Below are 27356 nucleotides of genomic sequence, written 5' to 3' on the forward strand. Positions count from 1 at the left end.
TAGACTAGAGAGTAAACGTGGGGATGTTGTCTTGATTATTTAGCCAGCTCTTGTCGGGAACACTTGAAGTAGGTATATGGCTAATGTTAACTACAAAATAGAGTAAAATAAAAGCTAGCTAGCTAGTTATTGTGCATCATTTTCTGGCTAAACACAACCCTTATCTTAAGCTAGCTAACTAGCCTAATGTCGTTACCTCTGAGTTTCTTTTGATATGCTCCCAACTCTTCTTCCTCCTCATCAGAATCCAACAGTGGCTTCATGGATAACTTTGTGTTCTTGATGTAGCTAGCTAGCTTCACATAAAAACGTTGCTATCATGTACATAACAAAAGACACCACAGAGATATGCTCAGGAGACTAGCAGAGATGTATATGTAGCTATGCCTAGTTTCACCTCAGATGGCAACCGTTGAAATGAGCAGCTTTACAAATACTTCCGTAAACCAAACAATGAGCCTTGGAACTTGTCGTTTTATTCTGGACGCGATGTCCAACTTTTGAATTGCACAGTTGAAAATAAAAACTGTAACCACAAGATCGCGTTGGTAGGCCTATCAGATTAGTATGATCGCGAGATCAGCCTTCGTAATCACATAAAGTTGCTTTTATTCGGCCACAACAATGCACACTAATACATGTTAACCGAATTAATTTGCAGAATTTCACAACACTGTAGTACATATTTGGTTTTAATCTTTGCATTTATTTTATCCAAAATCCCCATTCGACCGCACATTTGCCAATCAATCTGGAAAAACACGCCCACTGGGTCGAGCAGGAACTGCAGACGCTGGCGTGGAGGATGTAGGCAGCTCTCCGCTATTTCTAGTGGAATAGCGTTATTGCAGCGCAACTGAGAGAAGACCAACGCGCATAAGGACAGGGCTGGGCACCGACATCAGCGTACAGTTCCATTGGATATAGCAAGTCTCCATAACAGCCAGCCGAATAGAGCAGCAAAGAAAGGGTAAGTGAGAAATGCATGATAATAAAACGTTTTCCACAGCTGTGTGATTGTCTTGGGGAGAATGTTTTTAATTGCAACCAAATCTTCCAAGTAAACCAACTGTACAAATGAATACATACATGCAGTTTCTGTTTTTACTTTCTGTCAATGTAACTGGAAGATCTGGAACCATGATAAAATAGGCTACAACGTTTTAATTTCAGGGCATATTTGGTAAATTATGAAATAATAGATGAAAGTAAGGCCTAAATTATAAATCTCATAATTCACAATGGGCCTATGCAGAATGATTACCGTAGCCTATAAAGTCTGATGTCTTATTGGTTAACGATATGTAGAGTGAGAGAAAGCGCAGTGAGACTGGCTTGGCTAGTGGCGGTGTATTGTAATGCTGCATGCATGACTACTTCTCCAGCCTTTGTGGGCTTGCTACATTGTTGCAAATATTCCTTGCCATGTAATCGGCTACTGTGTATCCGAGAAGCAATAAAGATAACGCTGTACTGTAGCTACAGTAGCGTTTGATTATTTGCTACATTTTCTTTAGTTGATACAATTTTGATAGTCTAATGCTCGCCTTTAGCTTTAGCCAACCAGGCTATCCTCAGGCTAGGCAGCGCTGGACCGGTCAGGATGTCCAGTTGTTCCCAGTTAATCAGTGGAGGCTACGGGCTTTCATTCGATTAGTTCGTCTGTTTGTAATGTTTAGAGGGTTTTTTATGCGAAAAGCTATGCCTTTCGTTTTGGTTTAGCTGTTTTTTCTTTCCCGAAGACGTACCCCTTACCCGAAGATGGGGTGCTTTGTTGTGAAGCCAGACAGCTGGCCTGGTTTGCATCCGCTCTCTTTGTGTAATGTGTAGATTTTTTCACGACACAAGACTTTAATTTAAAAAAGTGCTGCCAGTGCATCTGAATAATTTGATATGTTTGGTTTAATTGGGAATGAAGAGGCCTCTCCGTAGGGAGGTAATTAATGCTCGAATCTCTCAAGATGTCACCTAATGTCAAACTCCCATTAATTAATTAGAGCGGTGTTTTGCTTCTAGCTCTCTTTTTTATCAGAAAAGCTCGAGATTCTGCTTTTTCCTTATGCTCATTAAAAGTTATAAACGAATGTGAATCAGACATGCGGTGGTCAGTGCAATCCTAAGTCTTTATTAAACATTTATAGTCAGGCAAATTTGCTTATAATAGCTAGAACATTAAACCTATGTATGTACATTAAACAGCCTTTTGTCTGTTTGAAAACAGACTGTTATTCTTTGAGAGCGGGCCAGTGTACTACATTGACCGTTTTCTTTTGGATAGTTGTCTCCTCCTCCTGCAGGAATTCAAGTGTTGGACCTGTGCCACTGATAATGATAGCCAGCACTCCTCCAACTGTAACCGCTGGCTGTAGGCAGCTGCTTATTGGGAAGTATGTCACAGTCATTGTATGACTGGACAGGCAGCACACAGAACTAGCCTACGCCTAAGTACTGACACATTTTATGATGCTGTAGTTAGAATACTTCAAATATAGTTCTGCATCAATTATACAGTATACTGTACATTATTATCAATGTCATCATGTCACTCATTAAGGTTTTTTCTTTAGTCTAGTCTCAATGACCTGGTAACAACAAGGTTTATAGAGGCAGGGTGTTTCCTTTGAATAATAACTTTTGTTTGTTTGAGGACTTTGTTGTCCTGCCCTGCCATTGTATCCCAACAGCCACAGGGAAGCTTGGGAAATTAGTTCACTTTACTATGGCATTTTGTATATTGTTCATCATGAGACTCTGCCTCCTTCACTCTAATACAGAGACTGCCATGAGGCCAGTTCCCTTTTCAGTGTTGTTATAATAGTGTTATTATACACACATATTAAGAATAGAACTGACGCTTCTACCAGGTCTGTTTTACTAGAGGTTTATGGGTTAATGGCCTAAAAGAATAATGGCCTCTTTTGTTTTCAAGGACAGTGATCATTTTTGGCATACCATAGGTAGACTACTTTTCATCTATTTCATCAGCCAGTTCCATGTTATAAAACAACATTTGTGTGTCAACTTTTTCAACATGTAGAATAAGTGTCTCAAACAACATTTAATCTTCTTCACATCTGTTTTGGGGTGTAACCAGTAGTTTATATTTGGTTATATTTGTTCAATTGACTCTTATTATCTTTGCCAGTATGGATGATATTTTTCCGAGGGCCAGTCTCTGTTTCTGTGTGAGAGACATGGCTATTTTTATCGTGCTGTGAAAATAGGAAGGTTATCTCTGGATAATATTAGAGGTGGTGTCATAGTCTACTTGGCATGGCTAGTGCTAATGTCACTATTAAGGCCAGAGGTAGAGCCAATGTTTCAGCCTCACAAGCTATGGTCAGTGTATTTACTAAACCAAACATTTGCTTTACTTGCTCTATAATCTGTATGTTTTCTATAATCTGCTTTTCTAAAATAAAACATACATGTATTTATGTGTCTGGAGAAGTTTTGCCTCCTTTCCCTGCTACTGCCCTGAATGGAACAAATCCTAACTGGTGCAGGACTGTGACCAATGCATTCAGTGTCCCGTCTCATCTACATATTGATCAAATAAATTCTTGATGTCCAAATTGATCCTTGTCTGGCACAAGCCAGTAGGGTCACCATTAGTGCAGGGTCCCCATATCCATAGAGAATGTTATGGTTAAATCCAGCATGACAATGTTGCATGTGTGCTACATCACCTGTGACCTATATCAATATATCTTAAAATAATACTTGTAATAATTCTAATAGAATATATAACTTATTATAAACTGGGTGGTTCAAGCCCTGAATGCTGATTGGCTGACAGCCGTGGTATATCAGACTGTATACCACGTGTATGACAAAACATTTATTTTTACTTCTCTAATTACGTTGGTAACCAGTTTATAAGTCAATAAGGCACCTCGGGGGTTTGTGGTATATGGCCAATATACCACGGCTAAGGGCTGTATCCAGGCTAAGGGCTGTATCCTAAGAACAGCCCTTAGCTGTGGTATATTGGCCATATACCACACCCCCTTGTGCCTTATTGCTTAAATATATAGCTTGAGGCCGTATGTTATGTTAAACAGTTGAATTAGGGATTTCTATGTAAATCTATCGATGACATTGTAAAAGGACAATGAGCATCTATTGTTTGATGTTGAATGGATGCAAATGGCTTCTCAAATGGGATTCACTTGAATATACATTTTCATGGCTATTTTTACTGTAAACAATTAAGCCATGCTGTACCTAAAACATGTACTGTAAGATATTTTAGTATCAGTAGTACTACTGGCATCAACTACAGTCTATACAGTGAAGCCCATCTGAGTAAAAAAACATATGCCCAGCATTGGGCGGCAAGTAACTTAGCGGTTGAGAGCGTTGGGCCAGTAACCGAAAGGTCGCTGGTGTGAATCCCTGAGCCGACTAGGTGAAAAATCTGTCGGTGCCTTTGAGCAAGACACTTAACCCTAGTTGCTCTGGATAAACGTGTCTGCTAAATGTAAATGTATTTACATATGTAGGTCCTATGGATCCTTATGTGCGTTACTTCTTAAATTTGGCTTTACATACGGATCACAATCAGGCTTGATGTAGGATTTTTGCAGGGTTTTGTTTTTCAAACCAACTGCTCATGTGGTAAATGTGCTGTCTGTGTTTCCGGACCATATGGTATTTTTGCAGCACCTCCAAAAATATTTGACCCCTTTTTCTCCCCAATTGGTAGTTACAGTCTCGTCCCATCGCTGCAACTCCCGTACGGACTCGGAAGAGGCGAAGGTCGAGAGCCATGCGTCCTCCAAAACACGACCCTGCCAAGCTACACTGCTCGCTTAACCAGGAAGTCAGCCGCACCAATGTGTCGGAGGAAACACAGTACAACTGGTTAGCGTGCATGCGCCCGGCACCTGCCACAAGGAGTTGCTAGAGTGTGATGGGACAAGGACATCCCGGGTGGCCAAACCCTCCCCTAAACCAGATGACGCTGGGCCAATGGGTCTCCCAGTCTCGGCCGGCTGTGACACAGCCTGGGATCAAACCCAGGTCTGTAGTGACACCTCTAACACTGCGATGTAGTGCCTTAGAGCACTGCGCCACTCAGGAGGCCCCTCTATGCATTTTTAACAAACCAATTTACCAAGCCTCAGAGATAACTTGCCCCAGTTGTGCCAAATTAAGGAAAGCCATTCATGATTTACAACACAATACAGTATGCTGATATTTTTGTTGTATAGTTTCTGCTATCAGTACTTATTATTGGATATGTGCAGCCAAGGTAATAGAACAATGTCTGAATGGCAAATGCATTTGTCCCCTTGAATGTTCTTGGTCTGTCAGACTGACAAGGGCAGAGAACAATGCTCGTCACTTAACCTTCACCCAGAATGGCCTCATGTTCACATTAGGAATAGGAACTGCTAGTAAGAGCTAACTATTGAGTCGTTACAATAACCATGACCTAATTCACCCTGTGGGTGATTAAACTAGAGAGCAGTAGTTAAATCACTATTTTAGATTAGATTAACGTTGTATCTTTTAAGCCTAGTAAGAAAGAGACAGTTTCCCAGACTGCTACCCAGACTGAGGCACACGACTACATGTTTATTACGTGGCTAGAGTGGCTTTCCATCAACATAATCTGTCTGCTCTGTTGGTTTTAGCTAGTGATCGAGCATCCCTCAGTGGAGTTTACCATGTCAAACAAGGTTCATCACTAAAACTATGACAAACCTTGACACAAGAGACCCCAACTACGACCTATTCAAGAGTTTAAAGGGTCTTCCAACCTCCAATTACAAGATAATGTTTTGTAGGGCTATGGGCTCTTTGAGTTTATTTAATCAAACAGAGTTGGTCTGTAGAGCTTGTCTTCCAGAGCCATTCTCCCTATACGTTTTTCTGTCCCCATAGCACCCAGCAATATGGTTCAATAACAGAGGGAGACTGTTAGCTATTGTTAAACTTTGCAGTCAGCCCAGACAACCGTCTCACCTAGACAACCATCTCACCTAGACAACCGTCTCACCCAGACAACCGTCTCACCTAGACAACCGTCTCACCTAGACAACCGTCTCACCTAGACAACCGTCTCACCTAGACAACCGTCTCACCTAGACAACCGTCTCAGTGCTGAGTCCTTGAAGATAATTATTTTGATCACCAAATTATTCTGTCACCAACTAATTATTATCAAATGAATGAATATAGATAAATGTTATTATGGATCCATAGACCAACTGATGTCATATAAGGATATGCAGATTACTAAATTATGTCAATACAAATACTAGCCTATTCTATTTGAGCAATTGGCATAGTGGCGCATTGTGGTTAGGTAAATGAGTGACACATCAATATCTTTTTCATGTATGTGCACAGGAAAAGTAGGCCATTCTGGTACAAACGTCAAAGTAAATTGTCTTCATACAGATTGACAGTCAGCATGAAACTGCATCACTCCCCTGGGAATAAGTCATTGAACCCTCAATGTATGCCCGGCACTTAAGTTTGAAGTTTTCCTATTGCATAGTCAAATTTCCTGCCAAACGACCAGATAGTGTCTGCGATAGCTGTTAAATTTTTAATCAGGTCTAATACTAGCAAGGGATGTTGTCTGAGGCCATGACGCCTTTAATCCTTCCCTGACGAAAGCCTATTTCTGGAGGAATGGATACACAAGATCAATCGATTGTGTGGTTATATAAAAATGTGCCTCCTAGTGATGAGTAATTACTCCCATACCAAAAACGTAAGATATTTAGATGGGAGCGCTATGCAGCCTAGCTGTAAGTCATTTAAAGAAAGGATCCTTGTGTCTGATCTCTCCTTTTGTGTAGGGTTAGATGTATACCTCTATGTCTGCTGGGCCTGGTCTGATCTGTCTGGCTGTAAATAATAGTGCAGTCATCTGGGACCAGAAAACTACTGTCTTATCCTGGGTGATACAGCCCTTTTTGTTGTTTATTGCCCTGGGCTGTTGTCCTGCCTCCCTATGCTTTCTGACTGTCTGGATGCAGCCATGTATCAAAGTAATGGGCTCTCATTAGCTTTGGGCCATTGCCTGCTGAAGCAAAGAAGAAGATCAGACAAGCGTACTGTAGTATGCCATTTACTTTATGAGGTTTTACAGCAAACAATCTAGTTCATTTTAGTGCAAGTTGACAGTAGGCCACATTTTACATCACAGCCCAACCCTTTGCTGAAACACTTGCCTCTACATCTTGGAAATAATGTGGGAGTGCTTGCACAGATTGCCTATGTGTAGGTGCATTTGTGCAGCTGTGTGTTTGGTTGCAGTTTTGGCTGCAGTTTGCTGTGATCGGTGGGCTGAATCAGTAGCTCTGGCCTACGTTGGGATAAGGAGGCAGAGACTTACACAGCTGTTGCATCATCTGGTCATGGCGCTACGTGGAGGATCCATGGTCACAGGAGGGAAACACATTAGAGACACCCGGAAGGGAACGCCCCATTCATCTCTGTCACTTCCTTACAGAGGGAGCCTGGGATCTGATTGGCTTAGAGAGGAGAGAAGGATTTTGAATGGCTGGAATGAGAGCACCATATTAGTCATACTATTCGGTATGTTGTATTTAGACTAAGTAATGCTAAAGCTTAGAAGGGATTAGTCAAAGAGCTGATTATGCTAGATTCGCTTTAGCTTTCTCTGTAATTATTATTTTTCTCCTTTAACAGCTAATCATACACATTGTGAAATCTCATGAGAGTAACTGGCTTAGTGGAAAAGAGGCTTGTGTTGCCTTCAAGAGGCTACTGTTACTGTATGAGAATCTGTTTAAAACACAAAGCAGTTTTTCAAATCACACACGCAGTGTAACAATCTAACTTCCTGTCCAAGTGAATTCAAAGATGAGCGCGGGCCTTCCTCAGGAAGCATTGAGCTAACTTCCTGCTTTGCATGCGTTCACCTCCTCACAAAGCATGCACAGTCAGCTCAGAACAATCCAGCTCTTTGACCTAGTGGGGGTGGGGTAAAGGGTCTCTGCCCAGCCAAAACCAAGACGTCATCCCTTAACCCACAACAAGGATGTTAGAGGATGATAGGGGGTAGAGATGAGGATTTTGCAATAACTCATCTGTTTTGAAATGGCATAAAATGGTTTACCAATCCACAGTCCTCACAGGACATTACAAACAAGACAAACTCATTGTACGGTATCAGTGCCATAAGTTCTGCACTGTAGAGGAGTACTCTGCCAGAGATCCACCTGGCTTGCAGGCCTGCCTCATGTCTCAACCTTTGAAACATTCTCCCCCTCAGATCCAACCATTTGAAGCCAATAACAAATGAACATTGGCATGCATGCGGTGGGTTGTGGGTTGTAGGTTAGTCATTTAGCAGGGATTGGGTCCTGTCAGAGCTGCATGTGTGCTGCAGGAGAGATACAGACAGACAGACCTAACCCAGTATATTCCCCAGCTGGGAATATAAGGACTGTGAAGACTCTTTTATGTGGGATTAACTGAAGGCTTTACACTGGTTGTCCTGTACTGAGACTTCTGGCTGTGCTGTGCCACGTTACGTTCTCCATATCCCTGGATTCTGCCTTGGTTTCTCCTGGACTAATGGCTCCACTGTGGCTAGGCCCCTGATTCCTGGGCTCCACAGGGGAGAAACACCTCACACTATTATCATGTTATCCTGCTACAGTCGTTCTATACATGTACAGAAAATGCTCTTCCTTCATTCTTAATCGCAATTATTTTGTGATATGAATCTTCTTTTTACCAAATAACTTGACATTGAAACATACTCTAACAAGGATATAACTTTTATATGGTTTAAAGTTTCATGTTTTATTTTTCGTATGTACAGGATACACATGCTTACTTGGGCTGTTATGCAATAGGTTTTGGGGGAAATTTCAGAAATTCATTAAAATGTTGTGAAATGGGAGACAACTGGCAAGCAGATGCATGCACACAAATATTCTACTTGATCCAAAGCAATGTGAAGGCCTATTAATACAGAACAAAATGTTGAACGGCAGGTAATATTACAATAAAAAAAAACTTATTGTGCAGGATGTGCACCCAATAAGCTCTTTCTATGCCTTTGGTACAGTAATTCAAAACCCATCCCAGATAAAACCTAGAACACTATTTCATTCTGTCCATTCCGTGGAATAATCAGTGTGTCCAGGGGTTTGTCTGTGAAACATGATCAAATATTAATGCCGCTCTTTCATGAACACACCACCAAATAACAATACAATTTGAGAGGTCATGGTAGAGGCGTCATATACAATAGTGTCTGTGAGAGGCAGGGGAGGGGAGGGAGAATAGTTTACAGCAGGGTTCCCCAACTGGTGACCCGTGGAAGATTTTATTTGGCCCCCCAAGTTTTCTTTAAAAAATTCTATTGTTAGACATAAGACTCTAAAAGCACCAGCTATTACGCTCCAAGTGATTTTCATTTTGGAAATATGTTCTAAAGTATTCCCACTCATAATAGTGGGATATACACTCAGTGGATAGTTTATTAGGTACGCCCATCTAGTACCGGGTCAGACCCCCCTTTACCTCCAGAACAGCCTGAATTATTCTGGGCATAGAAACATTGCTCAATTGGTATCAAGGGACCTTATGTTTGGCAGGAAAACATTCCTCACTTCATTACACTACCGCCACCAGCCTGTACCGTTGTCACTAGGCAGGATGGGGCCATGGACTCATGCTGCTTACGCCAGAACCTGACTCTGCCATCAGCATGACACAACAGGAACCAGGATTTGTCGGACCAGGCAGTGTTTTTCCACTCCTTAATTGTCCAGTGTTGGTGACGGCCTGCCCACTGGAGCTGCTTCTTCTTGTTTTTATCTGACAGGAGTGGAACCCGGTGTGGTCGTCTGCTGCAATAATAGCCCATCCGTGACAAGCATCAACGAGTTGTGCGTTCTGAGATGCCGTTCTGCACACCACTTTTGTAATGGTCCGTTATTTGCCTATTTGTGGCCCAGCTGTTAGCTTGCACGATTCTTGCCATTCTCCTTCGACCTTTCATCAATGAGCTGTTTTTTGCCCACAGGACTGCCGCTGACTGGATGTTTATTGTTTGTCGCACCATTCTCGTAAACCCTAGACACTGTCGTGCGGGAAAGCCCAGAAAGCCGGCTGTTTCTGAGATACTGGAACCGGCGCGCCTGGCACCGACGATCATACCACGCTCAAAGTCACTTAGGTCACTCGTTTTGCCCATTCTAGCGTTCAATCGATCAGTAACTGAATGCCTTGTTGCCTGATTAACATAGCAAGCCACGGCTACGTGAATCACTGTATGTAGGCGCGAGCAATTTTCGTGAAGGGGCTGGTGTACCTATTAAACTGGTCACTGAGTGTATGTGATCGTATACAAATGTAGCCAAGGTTTTAAATTATGATGTTTTAGTAAAATATTATATTTGTTTGGCCTTCTTGCGGTCAATTGGCAAATTACTTCTAATTATGTTCTAGCCCCCTGACCATCCTCTCAATAAAAAATGGTCCTGCGGCTGAATCTAGTTGATGATCCCTGGTTTACAGGCTCATCTGTAAGCGGACATAATATAATCTGTTCTCATGTTCTGCAGACACTCTGACGTGGGAGAGGCACTCATAACTCAGACACAATATGTTCTCATAATAATACACCATTAATGTGTGCATGGGGGACTGAGGGATTGTGAGGGAGAAAGATCTACCAGCTTTAGCACCCAAGATACAATATTTGGCAGAGCAGGAGAACAGTGTCTCTTCTCCAAGTCCTTTTTTGTGTATGGCAACAAGCCATGTGTATCCAAAACATGAAGTGTGAAGAGAGACTGTCACGTTGTCACGGCCACTTGGCTCTTGTTTCAATGCCTTTGTTTATATGCATGCGTGCATGAAAAAAGGATTTTGGTCTTGCTGCGCTCATTGTATTAGTCCTTCGTGCAGCCTCATTGCCTACCACAAGAAATGCGTGTGCAAGTCAAATCTTAAAGTTTGACTTGAGGATTGTTGAATAGGCATTTATTAAGTAGACTTACTTAAGAGATCAGAGATAACAGTTTAGCTCCTTAATCTGTGTTTAATCTATCCTCTGACGTTACTTAAAGGCTGCAAAATGGCACTGAGCTCTTCCAGTTTCTGGTGTCAGCATGCAACACTCTGTAGCCTCACATTTCTATTTAAACAAGCAGTTAAATGCAGCGTATTGGAGTATGGAACTAACAGCGGTATGTAGGGTACTTTTTCTATAGCCATGGTAAATTGAATATGATTCACAGTGTTGTGACTTTTGTGACACTTTCAAGAGGTTATGGAGGAGCAGGTCTATACGTCAGGCAGTTATGCTGCTTGATTATTTTCTCCAGCCCTAAGCAGTTGGAACTTGGAACTGCTCTGTCTGACCTCCTTTTTAGCCCAACAGAAGAAGTAGAAAAAAAACATTTTAGGGTGGGTTGCTCATGCTCAGCCAAGATTCTTACATCACTTCCTGTAGCATCTGGCAATGATCAGGGCCAGCCAGGGCAGACACAGCTAGGGAGGATGTAGCTTTCCCAGACTGTGCAAGCGCCCGTCAACACACAGCTACTCCAAACCAGACAGCTACTTCAGATGCAAGAACATTTTTAAGAATAGCTGTTTTGTAAATACATTTAACTTCTTCTTTCTTAGTTCTTTCCTCAATCACTCTTTTTCCACCCCTCTTTCTCCCTTTCTCTTCCTCGTCCACCTTGTCTTTCCTTCTCTCCCTCTCAGGATGACGTAGGGTTGGAGGTGGGAGTGAGTAGCATCGAGCCGTAGCAGAGCAGAGATGAGTCTCACATCATGGTTCCTGGTGAGCAGCGGGGGCACTCGCCACCGTCTGCCCCGGGAGATGATCTTTGTCGGGCGAGACGACTGCGAGCTCATGCTGCAGGTGAGCACAGCTCCAACTGCTAGAACATAAACTTGATTCAACACAACACAACCCCAGTCACTGTACTCATACTGTTAGACATGGAGCATACCTGAATTAATGACTACTTGGGATTCACAGACTGTTTGCTGAAAGTATCATAGTCTTTTATTATTTTTCTCCATTATATGCTAGCTCCCAGGAGTGATCTGACCATTTTGATAAACGTTGATATGTTGGGCGGGGGCTGTATCTAAGGAAACACCATGCAACATAATCAGACAATGGCAATATGATATATCCACAGGCAGCCTGGTTTAAATACACAACTTCCTTTGTTTTTAGTGGAGCTGTTGGTGTTTCCAGAGGCTACGCCTGGCGCAGCTAAGCAGGCTGCTGCCGCTGTGAAAGTGATATGGCTGAGAGCACCTTCTTTATATCACACGCATGACCTCTAACCCCTGGGGATTAGGTCATGTGAACACAGCTAGTGACCCTTATGTTGCATGGTTTTAGGAGGAAGGGAATGCATCAAGCTTACTGCCTTTTGGACAACCCTGTTGTTCAGTTTAAATGTGATATGTGCATTTTTATAATGCTATTTTACAAAGCTTGTATCTCCTGAGAATAATGTATCTGAGCTTTGCAAGTTTTGAGACGGGTAAAGTATTTAATTTATGCATGAATAGCTGTGTCATTCTTAGTACTATTTTATCTAGGGTCTCATTTTACCACCCCATGGAGTACCAGCCCTGACATCTACGCAGGACTCAGCAGAGTACCAGGCTTGACATCTGAGCAGGACTCAGCAGAGTACCAGGCTTGACATCTGAGCAGGACTCAGCAGAGTACCAGGCTTGACATCTGAGCAGGACTCAGCAGAGTACCAGGCTTGACATCTGAGCAGGACTCAGCAGAGTACCAGGCTTGACATCTGAGCAGGACTCAGCAGAGTACCAGGCTTGACATCTGAGCAGGACTCTGCAGAGTACCAGGCTTGACATCTGAGCAGGACTCAGCAGAGTACCAGGCTTGACATCTGAGCAGGACTCAGCAAGGGTGTCTTCTAAGGAGAAGCCCTCCCTGAAAACTGTCATAACCTGAATATTCACATGAAACCTGATTATATAACCTCTTATCCCCCTCTATTCTGCCTCTTTGGTTCTGTGTTGTCACATTGCCTCATGAGGTAATTCAGACAATTGGAGAATTGTGAGCCACTAACCTCACACAGACCTGCATTTGTTGTTATTACAGAAGTCAGGAGAAATAGTATAAAGACTGATAGTAACTGACTGGGCTTTGTTTAGGAGTACTCAGGGAGGGCATGCTGCATGGGAATGGTAGTCTACCTCACTCTAGGCATTGTGTGTGTGTGCGAGTGTGTGTGTGTGTGTGTGTGTGGGTGTGTGTGTGTGTGTGTGTGTGTGTGTGTGTGTGTGTGTGTGTGTGTGTGTGTGTGTGTGTGTGTGTGTGTGTGTGTGTGTGTGTGTGTGTATGCGTGTGCGTGTGCGTGTACGTGTGTGTCCACGCATGAAAGTGTGAGAGAGAAAGTCCCAGACAGAGATATTTATAGAAAGTGGGGCAGATACCTCCTGAGTTAGATCTATCCTGACTGAACTGGCTCCATAGGAAGTAGAGTGGCTGCTTCATTGCCAAGTGTAGCGCAGAGAATGGGTGTGGTGTAGCAACAGTATATCATATAATACTTATGAGAAAACGGCTCAATTCAATCCGTATCGCGGAAGATTCAATGTTCCCGCGTTTGGGGAGACTGCATTCACAGTAAGCGCTGCATATGTTGGCTCAATTTGAAATTACTTTTACATTTCAATCGCGCTACAGCGTGGATCTTCAGCGCTACGGATTGAATCTAGGCCTTTGACATAGATTTTAAAGCAACGGCAATGGTTGTACAACTATTGGTTGTAGAACAATCCTTCTTCAAAAAGTGTCACATTACAACGATACACATGTACATTCTGTGCTCCTTGACGTCAACTCTGTGAATCTAACTAAATTAGACTTTCCACGCCAACTTAAATAGTTGATTACTCACTGGCCAAGTTTACTTAGTGCCTGTCCCTTTTTCAGCCATGACTCTGTACAACGAGTACATTTATTTACAAGTAACTGAATTGCCTGTAGTGTATGTGTGGCAATACCGACAATGCTTCAGTCCTTAACAGTGATGTAGATAGTGGTAAAAAAAATGGTGGGTAAACTCAGATCACCGGTCACGGTGAAAAAAGTAACACTCCCTATACTTACAATGTATTTTTCTGCAAATGTGGGTAAACTGTTGGGCAAAAATAAAATCTTGGGTACTCTGCATTTACTTACCCTCCACTATACCACTGCTCCTTAACTCTGAGACACTTGAAACTCAGGCTTCACATACACTTTCTTGGAGACACAAATCAAGAAGTCCTCCTTCAACCTCAGCAATCCTCAGTTTGTCCCTGTCTACTAATGAGTCTATAATTAAGCAGCAGGTCATTAATACATCAGCACATCCCCAATAGAAGTTAGAAGGTACCGTGCTAAATGGATTCTAAAAAACAAACAGATCAGAGTGCCAGCAAGATACTTAAACGTGTTACTGCTGAAATCATCAGGGTTGGAATGAAAGGAACAAGGAGGCTGTCTTTTAAACAGGGATCCTCTTTTCTTGTGTGGGTCTCTCTGATGACCTGGAGGAAAGAGAGGAGAAGACTGGGTACTTTGTTTAGTGTGAGTCTGCCAACGGAACATACGCCTAGAGGTCTGGGCCATGTGACTGTTTTTACGGCCACAGTCTTGTTGTCACATGGGTATCTCAGCAATGTACGGGTTTAAGATCCGTTGCATAGCTTCCCAACCCAAGGGTATCAGACTCAAATATGGACCACTCCCAACTAGGCCTCTTGTAGTTAGTAACAGTCAAATCAAAGCATTATGTTTATGTTTGAAATAAAAAAATTAATGAAGGAAACAGTCTCTCATGCTGTGTTCTCTACAATACTGTAGATACAGTATATCTACAGTAGGTTTATGTGAGTGTGAATGGTGTGTTATATACTGCTCAAGAAAATAAAGGGAACACTTAAACAACACATCCTAGATCTGAATGAAAGAAATAATCTTATTAAATACTTTTTTCTTTACATAGTTGAATGTGCTGACAACAAAATCACACAAAAATAATCAATGGAAATCCAATTTATCAACCCATGGAGGTCTGGATTTGGAGTCACACTCAAAATTAAAGTGGAAAACCACACTACAGGCTGATCCAACTTTGATGTAATGTCCTTAAAACAAGTCAAAATGAGGCTCAGTAGTGTGTGTGGCCTCCACGTGCCTGTATGACCTCCCTACAATGCCTGGGCATGCTCCTGATGAGGTGGCGGATGGTCTCCTGAGGGATCTCCTCCCAGACCTTGACTAAAGCATCTGCCAAGTCCTGGACAGTCTGTGGTGCAATGTGGCGTTGGTGGATGGAGCGAGACATGATGTCCCAGATGTGCTCAATTGGATTCAGGTCTGGGGAACGGGCGGGCCAGTCCATAGCATCAATGCCTTCCTCTTGCAGGAACTGCTGACACACTCCAGCCACATGAGGTCTAGCATTGTCTTGCATTAGGAGGAACCCAGGGCCAACCACACCAGCATATGGTCTCACAAGGGGTCTGAGGATCTCATCTCGGTACCTAATGGCAGTCAGGCTACCTCTGGCGAGCACATGGAGGGCTGTGCGGCCCCCCAAAGAAATGCCACCCCACACCATGACTGACCCACCGCCAAACCGGTCATGCTGGAGGATGTTGCAAGCAGCAGAACGTTCTCCACTGCGTCTCCAGACTCTGTCACGTCTGTCACGTGCTCAGTGTGAACCTGCTTTCATCTGTGAAGAGCACAGGGCGCCAGTGGCGAATTTGCCAATCTTGGTGTTCTCTGGCAAATGCCAAACGTCCTGCACGGTGTTGGGCTGTAAGCACAACCCCCACCTGTGGACGTCGAGCCCTCATACCACCCTCATGGAGTCTGTTTCTGACCGTTTGAGCAGACACATGCACATTTGTGGCCTGCTGGAGGTCATTTTGCAGGGCTCTGGCAGTGCTTCTCCTGCTCCTCCTTGCACAAAGGCGGAGGTAGCGGTCCTGCTGCTGGGTTGTTGCCCTCCTACGGCCTCCTCCACGTCTCCTGATGTACTGGCCTGTCTCCTGGTAGCGCCTCCATGCTCTGGACACTACGCTGACAGACACAGCAAACCTTCTTGCCACAGCTCGTATTGATGTGCCATCCTGGATGAGCTGCACTACCTGAGCCACTTGTGTGGGTTGTAGACTCCGTCTCATGCTACCACTAGAGTGAAAGCACCGCCAGCATTCAAAAGTGACCAAAACATCAGCCAGGAAGCATAGGAACTGAGAAGTGGTCTGTGGTCCCCACCTGCAGAACCACTCCTTTATTGGGGGTGTCTTGCTAATTGCCTATAATTTCCACCTGTTGTCTATTCCATTTGCACAACAGCATGTGAAATTTATTGTCAATCAGTGTTGCTTCCTAAGTGGACAGTTTGATTTCACAGAAGTGTGATTGACTTGGAGTTACATTGTGTTGTTTAAGTGTTCCCTTTATTTTTTTGAGCAGTGTATTTGTCACTTATAAAAACAAGTCATTTTCACCATGACACTTAGTTACTTCAAATTCAGCAATGACATGCATGATTTTGTAGACAATCGCTCTCCCTTCATTCTCCTGAATCACATAGAATGTTTTCATGCTCTGAACAGAGATGGAAAAGACGAGATTCCAGTATGCCTATGTGTGGGTGCTTTAGCTCTCTGTCTCTGTATGGATACTCGATATGGCTCGTCTCCTCTGTAGTGTGGGAACTGGGAGATACTGTTCTGTTGTAGGTGGGCTGTATCTCTACTACAGAGTCAGGCCAGATCAAACAAGCCCTGTTATAAGACATGCAGTGTGGCACACAGAGATTAGGTGCATGGGATTGGAGATGAAGCTCCCAGCAGGCCACCTCTCTCTTTCTCTCGCTTCATTCGAGATCTGTGCACTTACAATACGTTGACAATTGTGTAAATCATGCATTGATGTCAAATCAAATCAAATTGCACATGGTTAGCAGATGTTAATCCGAGTGTAGCAAAATGCTTGTGCTTCTAGTTCCGACTGTGCAGTAATATCTAACAATTTCACAACAACTACCTTATACACACAAGTGTAAAGGAATGAATAAGTACATATAAATATATGGATGAGCGATGGCCGAACGGCATAGGCAAGATCCAGTAGATGGTATAGTGTACAGTATATACATATGAGATGAGTAATGTAGGCTATGTAAACATTATATAAAGTGGCATTGTTTAAAGTGACTAGTGATACATTTATTACATCCGATATTTAATTATTAAAGTGGCTAGAGATTTGAGTCAGTATGTTGGCAGCAGCCACTCAATGTTAGTGATGGCTGTGTAACAGTCTGATAGCCTTGAGATAGAAGCTGTTTTTCAGTCTCTCGGTCCCAGCTTTGATGCACCTGTACTGACCTCGCCTTCTGGATGATAGCGGGGTGACCAGGCAGTGGCTCGGGTGGTTGATGTCCTTGATCTTTTTGGCCTTCCTGTGACATCGGGTGGTGTAGGTGTCCTGGAGGGCAGGTAGTTTGCCCCCGGTGATGCATTGTGCAGACCTCACTACCCTCTGGAGAACCTTACGGTTGTGGGTGGAGCAGTTGCCGTACCAGGCGGTGATACAGCCCGACAGGATGTTCTCGATTGTGCATCTGTAAAAGTTTGTGAGTGTTTTTGGTGACAAGCTGAATTTCTTCAGCCTCCTGTGGTTGAAGAGGCGCTGTTGCGCCTTCTTCACCACGCTGTCTGTGTGTGTGGACCATTTCAGTTTGTCCGTTATGTGTACGCCGAGGAACTTAAAACTTCCCACCTTCTCCACTGCTGTCCCTTTGATGTGGATAGGGGGGGTTTTCCCTCTGCTGTTTCCTGAAGTCCACGATCATCTCCTTTGTTTTGTTGACGTTGAGTGTGAGGTTATTTTCCTGACACCACACTCCGAGGGCCCTTTCCTCCTCCCTGTAGGCCATCTCGTCGTTGTTGGTAATCAAGCCTACCAGAGTAGTGTTGTCTGCAAACTTGATGATTGAGTTGGAGGCGTGCATGGCCACGCAGTCATGGGTGAACAGGGAGTACAGGAGAGGGCTGAGAACGCATCCTTGTGGGGCCCCAGTGTTGAGGATCAGCAGGGTGGAGATGTTGTTTCCTACCCTCACCACCTGGGGGCGGCCTGTCAGAAAGTCCAGGATCCAGTTGCACAGGGCGGGGTCGAGACGCAGGGTCTCGAGCTTAATGACGAGTTTTGTGGGTACTATGGTGTTAAATGCTGAGCTGTAATCGATGAACAGCATTCTTACATAGGTATTCCTCTTGTCCAGATGGGTTAGAGCAGTGTGCGGTGTGATTGCGATTGTGTTGTCTGTGGACCTATTGGGGCGGTAAGCAAATTGGAGTGGGTCTAGGGTGTCAAGTAGGGTAGAGGTGATATGATCCTTGACTAGTCTCTCAAAGCACTTATTGATGACGGAAGTGAGGGCTACGGGGCGATAGTCGTTTAACTCAGTTACCATAACTTTCTTGGGAACAGGAACAATGGTGGCCATCTTGAAGCATGTGGAAACAGCAGACTGGGATAGGGATTGATTGAATATGTCTGTAAACACACCAGCTAGCTGGTCTGCGCATGCTCTGAGGACGCAGCTAGGGATGCCGTCTGGGCTGGCGGCCTTGCGAGGGTTAACACATTTAAATGTTTTACTCACGTTGGCTGCGGTGAAGGAGAGCCTGCAGGTTTTGGTAGCGGGCCATGTCAGTGGCACTGTATTGTCCTCAAAGCGAGCAAAGAAGTTGTTTAGTTTGTCTGGGAGCAAGACGTCGGTGTCCGCGACGGGGCTGGTTTTCTTTTTGTAATCCGTGATTGACTGTAGACCCTGCCACATACGTCTCGTGTCTAAGCCGTTGAATTGCGACTCTACTTTGTCTCTATACTGACACTTAGCTTGTTTGATTGCCTTGCGGAGGGAATAGCTACACTGTTCGTATTCCGTCATGTTTCTGGTCGCCTTGCATTGATTAACCTGTTAGGGCTAGGGGGCAGTATTTGCACGGCTGGATAAAAAAAATGTACCCGATTTAATCTGGTTACTAATCCTACCCAGTAACTAGAATATGCATATACTTATTATATATGGATAGAAAACACTCTAAAGTTTCTAAAACTGTTTGAATGGTGTCTGTGAGTATAACAGAACTCATTTGGCAGGCAAAACCCTGAGACATTTTCTGACAGGAAGTGGATACCTGATGTGTTGTATTACCTTTAAACCTATGCCATTGAAAAACACAGGGGCTGAGGAATATTTTGGCACTTCCTATTGCTTCCACTAGATGTCACCAGCCTTTACAAAGTGTTTTGAGTCTTCTGGAGGGAGATCTGACCGAACAAGAGCCATGGAACGATAATGGCCCATTAGACACCTGGCGCGCGAGTTCATGTTGGGTACCCTCGTTCCAATACGTTATAAAAGAGTATGCATTCGTCCACCTTGAATATTATTCATGTTCTGGTTAAAAAAGGCCCTAATGATTTATACTATACAACGTTTGACATGTTTGAACGAACGTAAATATATTTTTTCCCCTCGTTCATGAAGTGAAGTCCGGCGGGCTTAGATCATGTGCTAACAAGACGTAGATTTTTGGACATAAATGATGAGCTTTTTTGAACAAAACTACATTCGTTATGGACCTGTGATACCTGGAAGTGACATCTGATGAAGAGAATCAAAGGTAATGGATTATTTACATAGTATTTTCGATTTTAGATCTCCCCAACATGACGACTAGTCTGTATCGCAACGCGTATTTTTCTGGGCGCAGTGCTCAGATTATTGCAAAGTGTGATTTCCCAGTAAGGTTATTTTTAAATCTGGCAAGTTGATTGCGTTCAAGAGATGTAAATCTATAATTCTTTAAATGACAATATAATATTTTACCAATGTTTTCTAATTTTAATTATTTAATTTGTGATGCTGACTTGACTGCCGGTTATTGGAGGGAAACGATTTCCTCAACATCAATGCCATAGTAAAACGCTGTTTTTGGATATAAATATGAACTTGATAGAACTAAAAATGCATGCATTGTCTAACATAATGTCCTAGGAGTGTCATCTGATGGAGATTGTAAAAGGTTAGTGCATCATTTTAGCTGGTTTTATGGTTTTGGTGACCCTGTCTTTGAATTGACAAAACATTACACACAACTCTTGTAAATGTACTGTCCTAACATACTCTAAATTTATGCTTTCGCCGTAAAACCTTTTTGAAATCGTAAAACGTGGTTAGATTAAGGAGATGTTTATCTTTGAAAGGGTGTAAAATAGTTGTATGTTTGAAAAATGTGAATTTTGACATTTATTTGGTTTCAAATTTGCCGCTCTTGAAATGCACCTGCTGTTGATGGAGTGCACCACGGGGGGGACGCTAGCGTCCCACCTAGCCCATAGAGGTTAAAAGCAGTGCTTCGCGCTTTCAGTTTTGCGCGAATGCTGCCATCAATCCACGGTTTCTGGTTGGGGAAGGTTTTAATAGTCACCGTGAGTACAACATCACCGATGCACTTGCTAATAAACTCGCTCACCGAATCAGCGTATACATCAATGTTGTTGTCTGAGGCAGACCTGAGCACGGGCGTTGAACAGACCTGAGCACGGGCGTTTCCTGTTGTAGTTTCTGTCTATAGGCTGGGAGCAACAAAATGGAGTCGTGGTCAGATTTGCCGAAAGGAGGGCTTTGTATGCTTTGAAGTTAGTAGCAATGATCCAGAATTTTGCCAGCCTGGGTCACGCATTCGATATGGAAGATTTGTGTGAAGTTAGGATATCTGTCACACATCACTTAGCCATACCGGCAGTTAAACATATAAACATGCAAACACACTTATTCCCTTACAGCTTTGAAATTGACTGGTATTCAAAACAGACAATATTACTCAGACCTAGGCTGCTTGGCTAGAGCGATATCAGAAAGGTCTCGTCTCTATTCTGTATTGTATGTGTCTAGTCCCTGTGCTGTGGTATGTACTGTGTCACAGACACTAGTCTCTTGGTCTAATCTGGTTTGATCTTGTTTGATCACAAACCTAATCTACAGGGGAAGGTTTGCCCTCAACAAATGTGTATATGGCATCAGAATACAGTATCTGCTCTGTGAAAGAATTCTCCATGTGTCCTTTATCCATAGTCCGATCATGATATTTTCACATTTTCTAAATGTCATCACTCATGACAATTAGAATTATGACTGGAATTTGGCATTGAATCCAGAGATGCTGAAAGTGTTATTTTGTTTAGTGTACATCCCTGAAACATTCCCTAAAGTTTGCAATATCTAGATGTTTCAAATCAAACTCTATAGAGCTGATAGTGTGCTCTCGGGAGATGGTAAAACATCGAAACTAACTATCTCGCCTCCTCCCTCCACTCCCCCCTACATATTGTGTTATATGTGTTTGTGCTTCCATCTCTGTCTGTTTGAGAATAATACAGGGCCTAACTGTCTTGTAAAAAAGGGTGGCAGGTAGCCTAGTAGTTAGAACGTTGGACCAGTAACCGAAAGGTTGCTGGTTTAAATATCCGAGCCGGCAAGGTTAAAAATCTGTCAATGTGCCCTTGAGCAAGGCACTTCAACCTAATTTGCTCCAGGGGCGCCGTACTACTAAGGCTGACCCTCTAAAACAACATGTTTCACTGCACCTATCTAGGGTTTGTGATTATTTTAAAAAGTATATATACAAAATTAAAATAAAGTATTATGAATGGAAATATACAGTATATACCTCTGTGTTTCAAAAATGTAATCTGACTTTAACAATGCATGTTATTCCTCCTTCAAACACTGACATTGCTGCATGATTGGATGTTGATATGATCATGCACACTCTGTTATCTCATGTCAAAAACATTTCCAAGATAAGCGTTGATGTCAAGTTTTAATCAAACAATGTGTAACACCATTACTGTTGTGTTTGTGTTTACAGTCGCGGAGTGTTGACAAGCAGCATGCAGTCATCAACTACGAGTTAACCAGCGATGAGCACAAAGTCAAGGACCTTGGCAGCCTGAACGGGGTGAGTGAGAGGAGGGTGAAGAGGTAGGGGAGGAGAAGAGATGTAAAGGGGTCAGGGGTTAAAGGGAATTTTCACCGCTGCTCCATTTCACTATATATGTCCATTAATGTGCTATTAACATATCATATGTGTCATAAACATTTTGAATTTCCTCACTACACGCAAATACGAGCGTTTCTGCATCTCACCAGTAGAAACGGTCCAGCTACATTTTCGGGCTGTAAGCAAACCACAAAATCCAGAATTCATATCGATTTCAGGACGTAGTACCACCCCGCGGAGGGGGATCCAGTTGATGTGAGAAATATCTGTGTTTGTAGCCAGCACTTTCAGCCAGAGGGTTCTCGAAACGGAACTGAAGTCTCAACTAATGGGGTTGCCATGTCGACCGAATGTTGAAAAGTGATGCTATTCCATCGATTTTCCCCTTCACTTCAAAGAGGAAGGCATCCGATCCGCCAACATCAGAGCAGCAGAAAAGAGGTCAAGCTAAGGTAACGTAGCTAACGATAACTAGCTAACTAGCTAGCATTGAACTTTATTTGTTTATCTAAACCAAAACTAGATAGCTAGCTTTCATAATACGCTGGCTAGACATTCCAAACTATATCAATGTAGTTACCCAGCTGCTATCTGGTGATGTGATTTGTAACTTTGCAAGCAAACGTTAGCTTCGTTAGTTTACGTTAGCTAAGTAACTACCGCAGAGGCTAATGTGACTGTGTTCTATTTAGAGTCCGATCCCATCAACATATGCAGAGGCATCAACATCAAGCTCAGCACCAGGAACTAGTGTAAGTCACTTTCTAAAATCTACTAAATATTTCCATGACTCCATGATGAGCAAATAAATATACTGGAGCTAGGCATAAACATAGTCTGTGTCGTGTTGTCGTAGTTGGTGTGTTTACAAGTACTGTAGGCTGCAACTTCTACTGTATGGTGTGAGTGACTGACTGGTGTCAGTTGGGTGTGGGTATTGTGTGTGAAAGTTAGATCTATTGACATGAGGGGTGTGGGTGGATGTAGTACCTTGTTTAAGTGTGTATTGGTGGAGAAACAGTTGTAAAATGTTGGCCAATCACTGACTTACTGCTCTACACACTAATCCGGCTGCTGATGACACACATTGACACCAGTTTTACTAGTACAGAGCCTGTAGACCCATTGGAAGAAAGATTTCAGCCTTGAAATAGCTCAAACTCATCATGATCTGACTTTAAAACAAGCCAGGACAGCCAAAGGTATTTATGAAAGCAAAATCACCAATACACTGAACTGTCTACAAGACAAGTGCTCTTAAAACATTTCCCACCCTTGCAGTCAGTTCTTTGGCATGGGGAGAGGGGTGTTAGTATACTCTTCTAGCCTATTCACTATATTGTTGGCAGTGCTTTTCAACTCAATTGCACAGCTGTAGGTGCTCATACACAACAATACACGACTAGACTGTCAACAAGTCAAGCCCCCCCCCCAGCCTAGTTCAATGCCTCATTATTGACTCTGAGTGTAACAAAACACATACCAGTCTACTGTACCCTTTTTTGTTTACAGATTAACATGGTTTATTCTATGGTTACACATCCACATGATCAGTCTTCATATCTTTCCAGGAGACTTGCAGTACAAACAAATCTTCTGCAAGAGGTCGAAGCAGTGGGTGGTGAAGAAAGTGTATGAGAGGCTAGTCCACCTGGCTGTGGAGTGCAGGAAGAACCAGACGGTTGTCTACAAGGACCCAGAGTCACAGCCCCACAAACCCAACATCCCTGCCAACATCGCCACAGCGCAAAAGTCTGCAAAACCAGCTGCCATTACCCTACACAAGAAGAGGTTCACCAGCTGAAGAACATTCTAGAACCTGCCTGGAACATTCAACCAACACAACATCCATATTCAGTTAGACTGATGTTGTAGTATAATATAGAATGCCCAGTATGCGCACAACTGCGTTGTGGTATAGATATTGCTACACTAGCTGTTGTACATACAGTATGTATATAATGGTGTTTTATATATATTTTTAAACTGTACTGACAAGTGACTAAATGATTCCAGCTGCATAAGAAACCAATAAAGAGTTGACTTCAACTTCTGGATCAGTTCATTCTAATATTCATGAAATGTATTTGGATCAACTACCTTCAGTCTTACTGCTAAAACAAATGATGCAGGGAGTTGGAGTAGCATTTGCACTTACATTTGTTGGCAAGTTAACATGTTTCAATAAAACAGTAGATTAGTCTGTCAATATAGCAAATACTGTAAGTAGACATGGCTTGTATTCAAGACAAAGTTGATTAGCTCTGGAGACCGAGGCGAGTTTACATAGCAGTATGCAGGAACAGTTATGGCAATGTATGACGTATACAGTAGAAGAAAAATATACCACTAACGCTTCTAATAGATACTACAGTTCTACAAAGGGAATACATGCATACGGTGTGTTTGGGTGATGCAGTGAGGTATTCGGAGTCACTTTGATACAACAGGAGATTGTTGTTATGGGACCTTAAACATCTCTTCAGAGTCATCATCTTTGTATCCAAGCGGTATTGTCTTTGAGAGAAATAAGAAAACGCTATCACACATTCATGGGAAATCATTGTGCACTATCTATATTCCTACTGTAGCAGCATGGTGAAGAATATGAGACATCTCAAAAACAGATGAATCGTCAGAAGCAACCACTGTAGCTAATTATTTAGCAATCCCGGATAGACGGTAACATAGCTCCTGTGAGCCTGTAAACTATTACCTCCCCCATTTGGAAAAGCCTGCCTTTAAGGGTGGGAACAGGAAGTAGGGCTCCCGTCAGGCTGTAATCTTTACAAAGCGGCTAGCTTGATCGCGCAGTCGGCGAAACCCAAAGGCCACAATAATTGCTACAAAACATGACTCCATTCATTTTTAGATCAGACAGCAGGCTCAAACAATCAATGATGTCAGTGGTTGAACTCTCCCAGTGTGAAAATAGAAAATACACCTATAGTGCATAATTATGTCTGAAACACAGTCTTATCATTCATAACTATGAAGGGAGACTGGAAAAACACCCCAAAGTGTTGAGCGGTGAAGTTTCCCTTTAAGTGCTTCATCTCTAGGCTAATAAAATTTGCTCACATGGCATTAACAGAATGTATTCTCATATGACGTGCCCATATTCTACACCATGATCTTTTCACGGCAGAGTAAAACCATGTTGAAGTGCTCTTCCCGCCACATGGTGTGAGTAATGTGTTAGTTAGGCCTAGTTCTGCTGATGGCTCAGTGTGTAAATCACTCCGTGTGTAGGCTAACCCACTAGCTTGGAACCACTGTGACACATTATCTCAGGCAGGAAGCTGAAGTCATAACCTCTTTCTCCTGAATCATGCTCCAGCATTCCTCCCCCGCCGTCCAAGGGCCCGTAGCGACAGGAAGTATCACTCCATCCCATGCTGGGACAATCAGAGCCTGACTGCTGAATGACCTGCACATCTTGCTCATCTTTAGGATAGATCTTGAATCATAAGGAAAGTCAGCGGTATGACTTATTAGGTGTATAATCAATCTGTCTGTCCAGGACACTGTTCTGATAAATCCTGATAATAACAACAGCTAGTCTATAGTCATAACTGCATCTCCTAAATAGACATTGTAACAACCTCTAAGCAAAGATTTCAATTACCCAATTTAACCCTGCTTCTCTTTTAGAGTGACTTTAAATAGTGGCCACCTGAGTGGCACAGCGGTATAAAGCACTGCATCTCAATGCTTGAGGCGTCACTACAGACCCGTGTTCGATCCCAGGCTGTGTCACAGCTGGCCGTGACCGGGAGACCCATGAGGCGGCGCACAATTGGCCCAGTGTCACCTGAGTTAGGGAAGGGTTTGGCCGGCCGAGATTCCCTTGGCCCATCGTGCTCTAAAGACTCCTTGTGCCTGGCTTCCAGGTTAAGCAAGCAGTGCGGCTTGGCAGGGTCGTGTTTTGGAGGATGCATGGCTCTCGACCTTCGCCTCTCCGATTCCGTACGGGAGTTGCAGCGATGGGACAAGACTGTAACTACCAATTGGGGTAAAAAGTAAAAAGAATAGGGGCCTTGTGGCCCCCCTAAATGTGGAGTATGAAATCATTTTTACTATCGTTCTTTTTTACATCCGTTATTAGACAGTGGCAACGATGATGATTATGAACATGGTCTTTTGCCTGCTAATGCCTGCAATGCAGGGAAGGAAACGATATGACAACAATAACATCTAATGTAACTGGCTCCTCTAACAGTACAATTGGTCCCAGCTTGGCCCCCCCAGTTGAAATGGTCTAGAACCGCCACTGGGTGGAGATTATAACAGAACATGGCCAAGATGTTCAAATGTTCATAGATGACCAGCAGGGTCAAATAATAGTAATCACAGTGGTTGTAGAGGGTGCAACAGGTCAGCACCTCAGGAGTAAATGTCAGTTGGCTTTTCATAGCCGATCATTTAGAGTATCTCTACCGCTCCTGCTGTCTCTAGAGAGTTGAAAACAGCAGGTCTGTCCGGTGAACTGGTCAGGGTTCCATAGCTGCAGGCAGAACAGTTTAAACTGGAGCAGCAGCACGACCAGGTGGACTGGGGACTGCAAGGAGTCATCAGGCCAGGTAGTCCTGGGGCATGGTCCTAGAGCTCAGGTCCTCCAAGAGAAAGAAAGAAAGAAAGAAAGAAAGAAAGAAAGAAAGAAAGAAAAAGCAGAGAGCAGTGAATTTACAATGCAATCCAAGTCCAAAAAGGTTTTCTCTCTTTACTCAACTAGTCTATGGAAGGACAGTTTTATTGCTTCTTTAATCAGAACAACAGTTTCCAGCTGTGCTAACATAATTGCAAAAGGGTTTTCAAATGATCAATTAGCCTTTTAAAATGATAAACTTGGATTAGCTAACACAACGTGCCATTGGAACACAGGACTGATGGTTGCTGATTATGGGCCTCTGTACGCTTATGTAGATATTCCATATAAAATCAGCCATTTCCAGCTATAATAGTCATTTACAACATTAACAATGTCTACACTGTATTTCTGATCAATTTTATGTTATTTTAATGGACAGAAAATGTGCTTTTCTTTCAAAAACAAGGACATTTCTAACTGACCCCAAACTTTTGAACGGTAGTGTATATTCAAAACATTTCCTTTTATAATGTCACTTTGGCTGGTTCTTATGGGGGTAATGGAGAGACCTGCAAGAAAACCAGAAATCACATTTACTTAATATTTTTACAGTCCTGATCTAATACAACCCTGATCCAGCCATCACCCTTTTCCTTTA

General features: G+C 43.0%; 2 protein-coding genes across 3 annotated transcripts in view; one reads left to right on the forward strand and one right to left on the reverse strand.

The window, feature by feature from the left end:
* sdccag8 (SHH signaling and ciliogenesis regulator sdccag8) overlaps window positions 1-682 on the reverse strand; it is a 58030-nt gene extending 57348 nt beyond the window's left edge. The window contains exon 1 of the mRNA XM_014179967.3: window positions 197-682. Coding sequence (XP_014035442.1) covers window positions 197-263 — 67 coding nt within the window. The 5' untranslated portion in view covers window positions 264-682. The remainder of the gene's footprint in view (window positions 1-196) is intronic.
* Window positions 683-755: 73 nt separating this feature from the next.
* The window catches only part of cep170aa (centrosomal protein 170Aa), a 65941-nt gene continuing 39340 nt past the window's right edge, over window positions 756-27356 (forward strand). For both annotated transcript variants that reach the window (XM_014179957.3, XM_014179965.3), the window contains exons 1-3: window positions 756-970; window positions 11722-11881; window positions 21976-22065. In XM_014179957.3, coding sequence (XP_014035432.1) covers window positions 11777-11881; window positions 21976-22065 — 195 coding nt within the window. In that variant the 5' untranslated portion in view covers window positions 756-970; window positions 11722-11776. The remainder of the gene's footprint in view (window positions 971-11721; window positions 11882-21975; window positions 22066-27356) is intronic.

Source organism: Salmo salar, chromosome 28, assembly GCF_965601325.2.
Source record: "Salmo salar chromosome 28, fSalSal1, whole genome shotgun sequence".
Taxonomy (NCBI): Eukaryota; Metazoa; Chordata; class Actinopteri; order Salmoniformes; family Salmonidae; genus Salmo; species Salmo salar.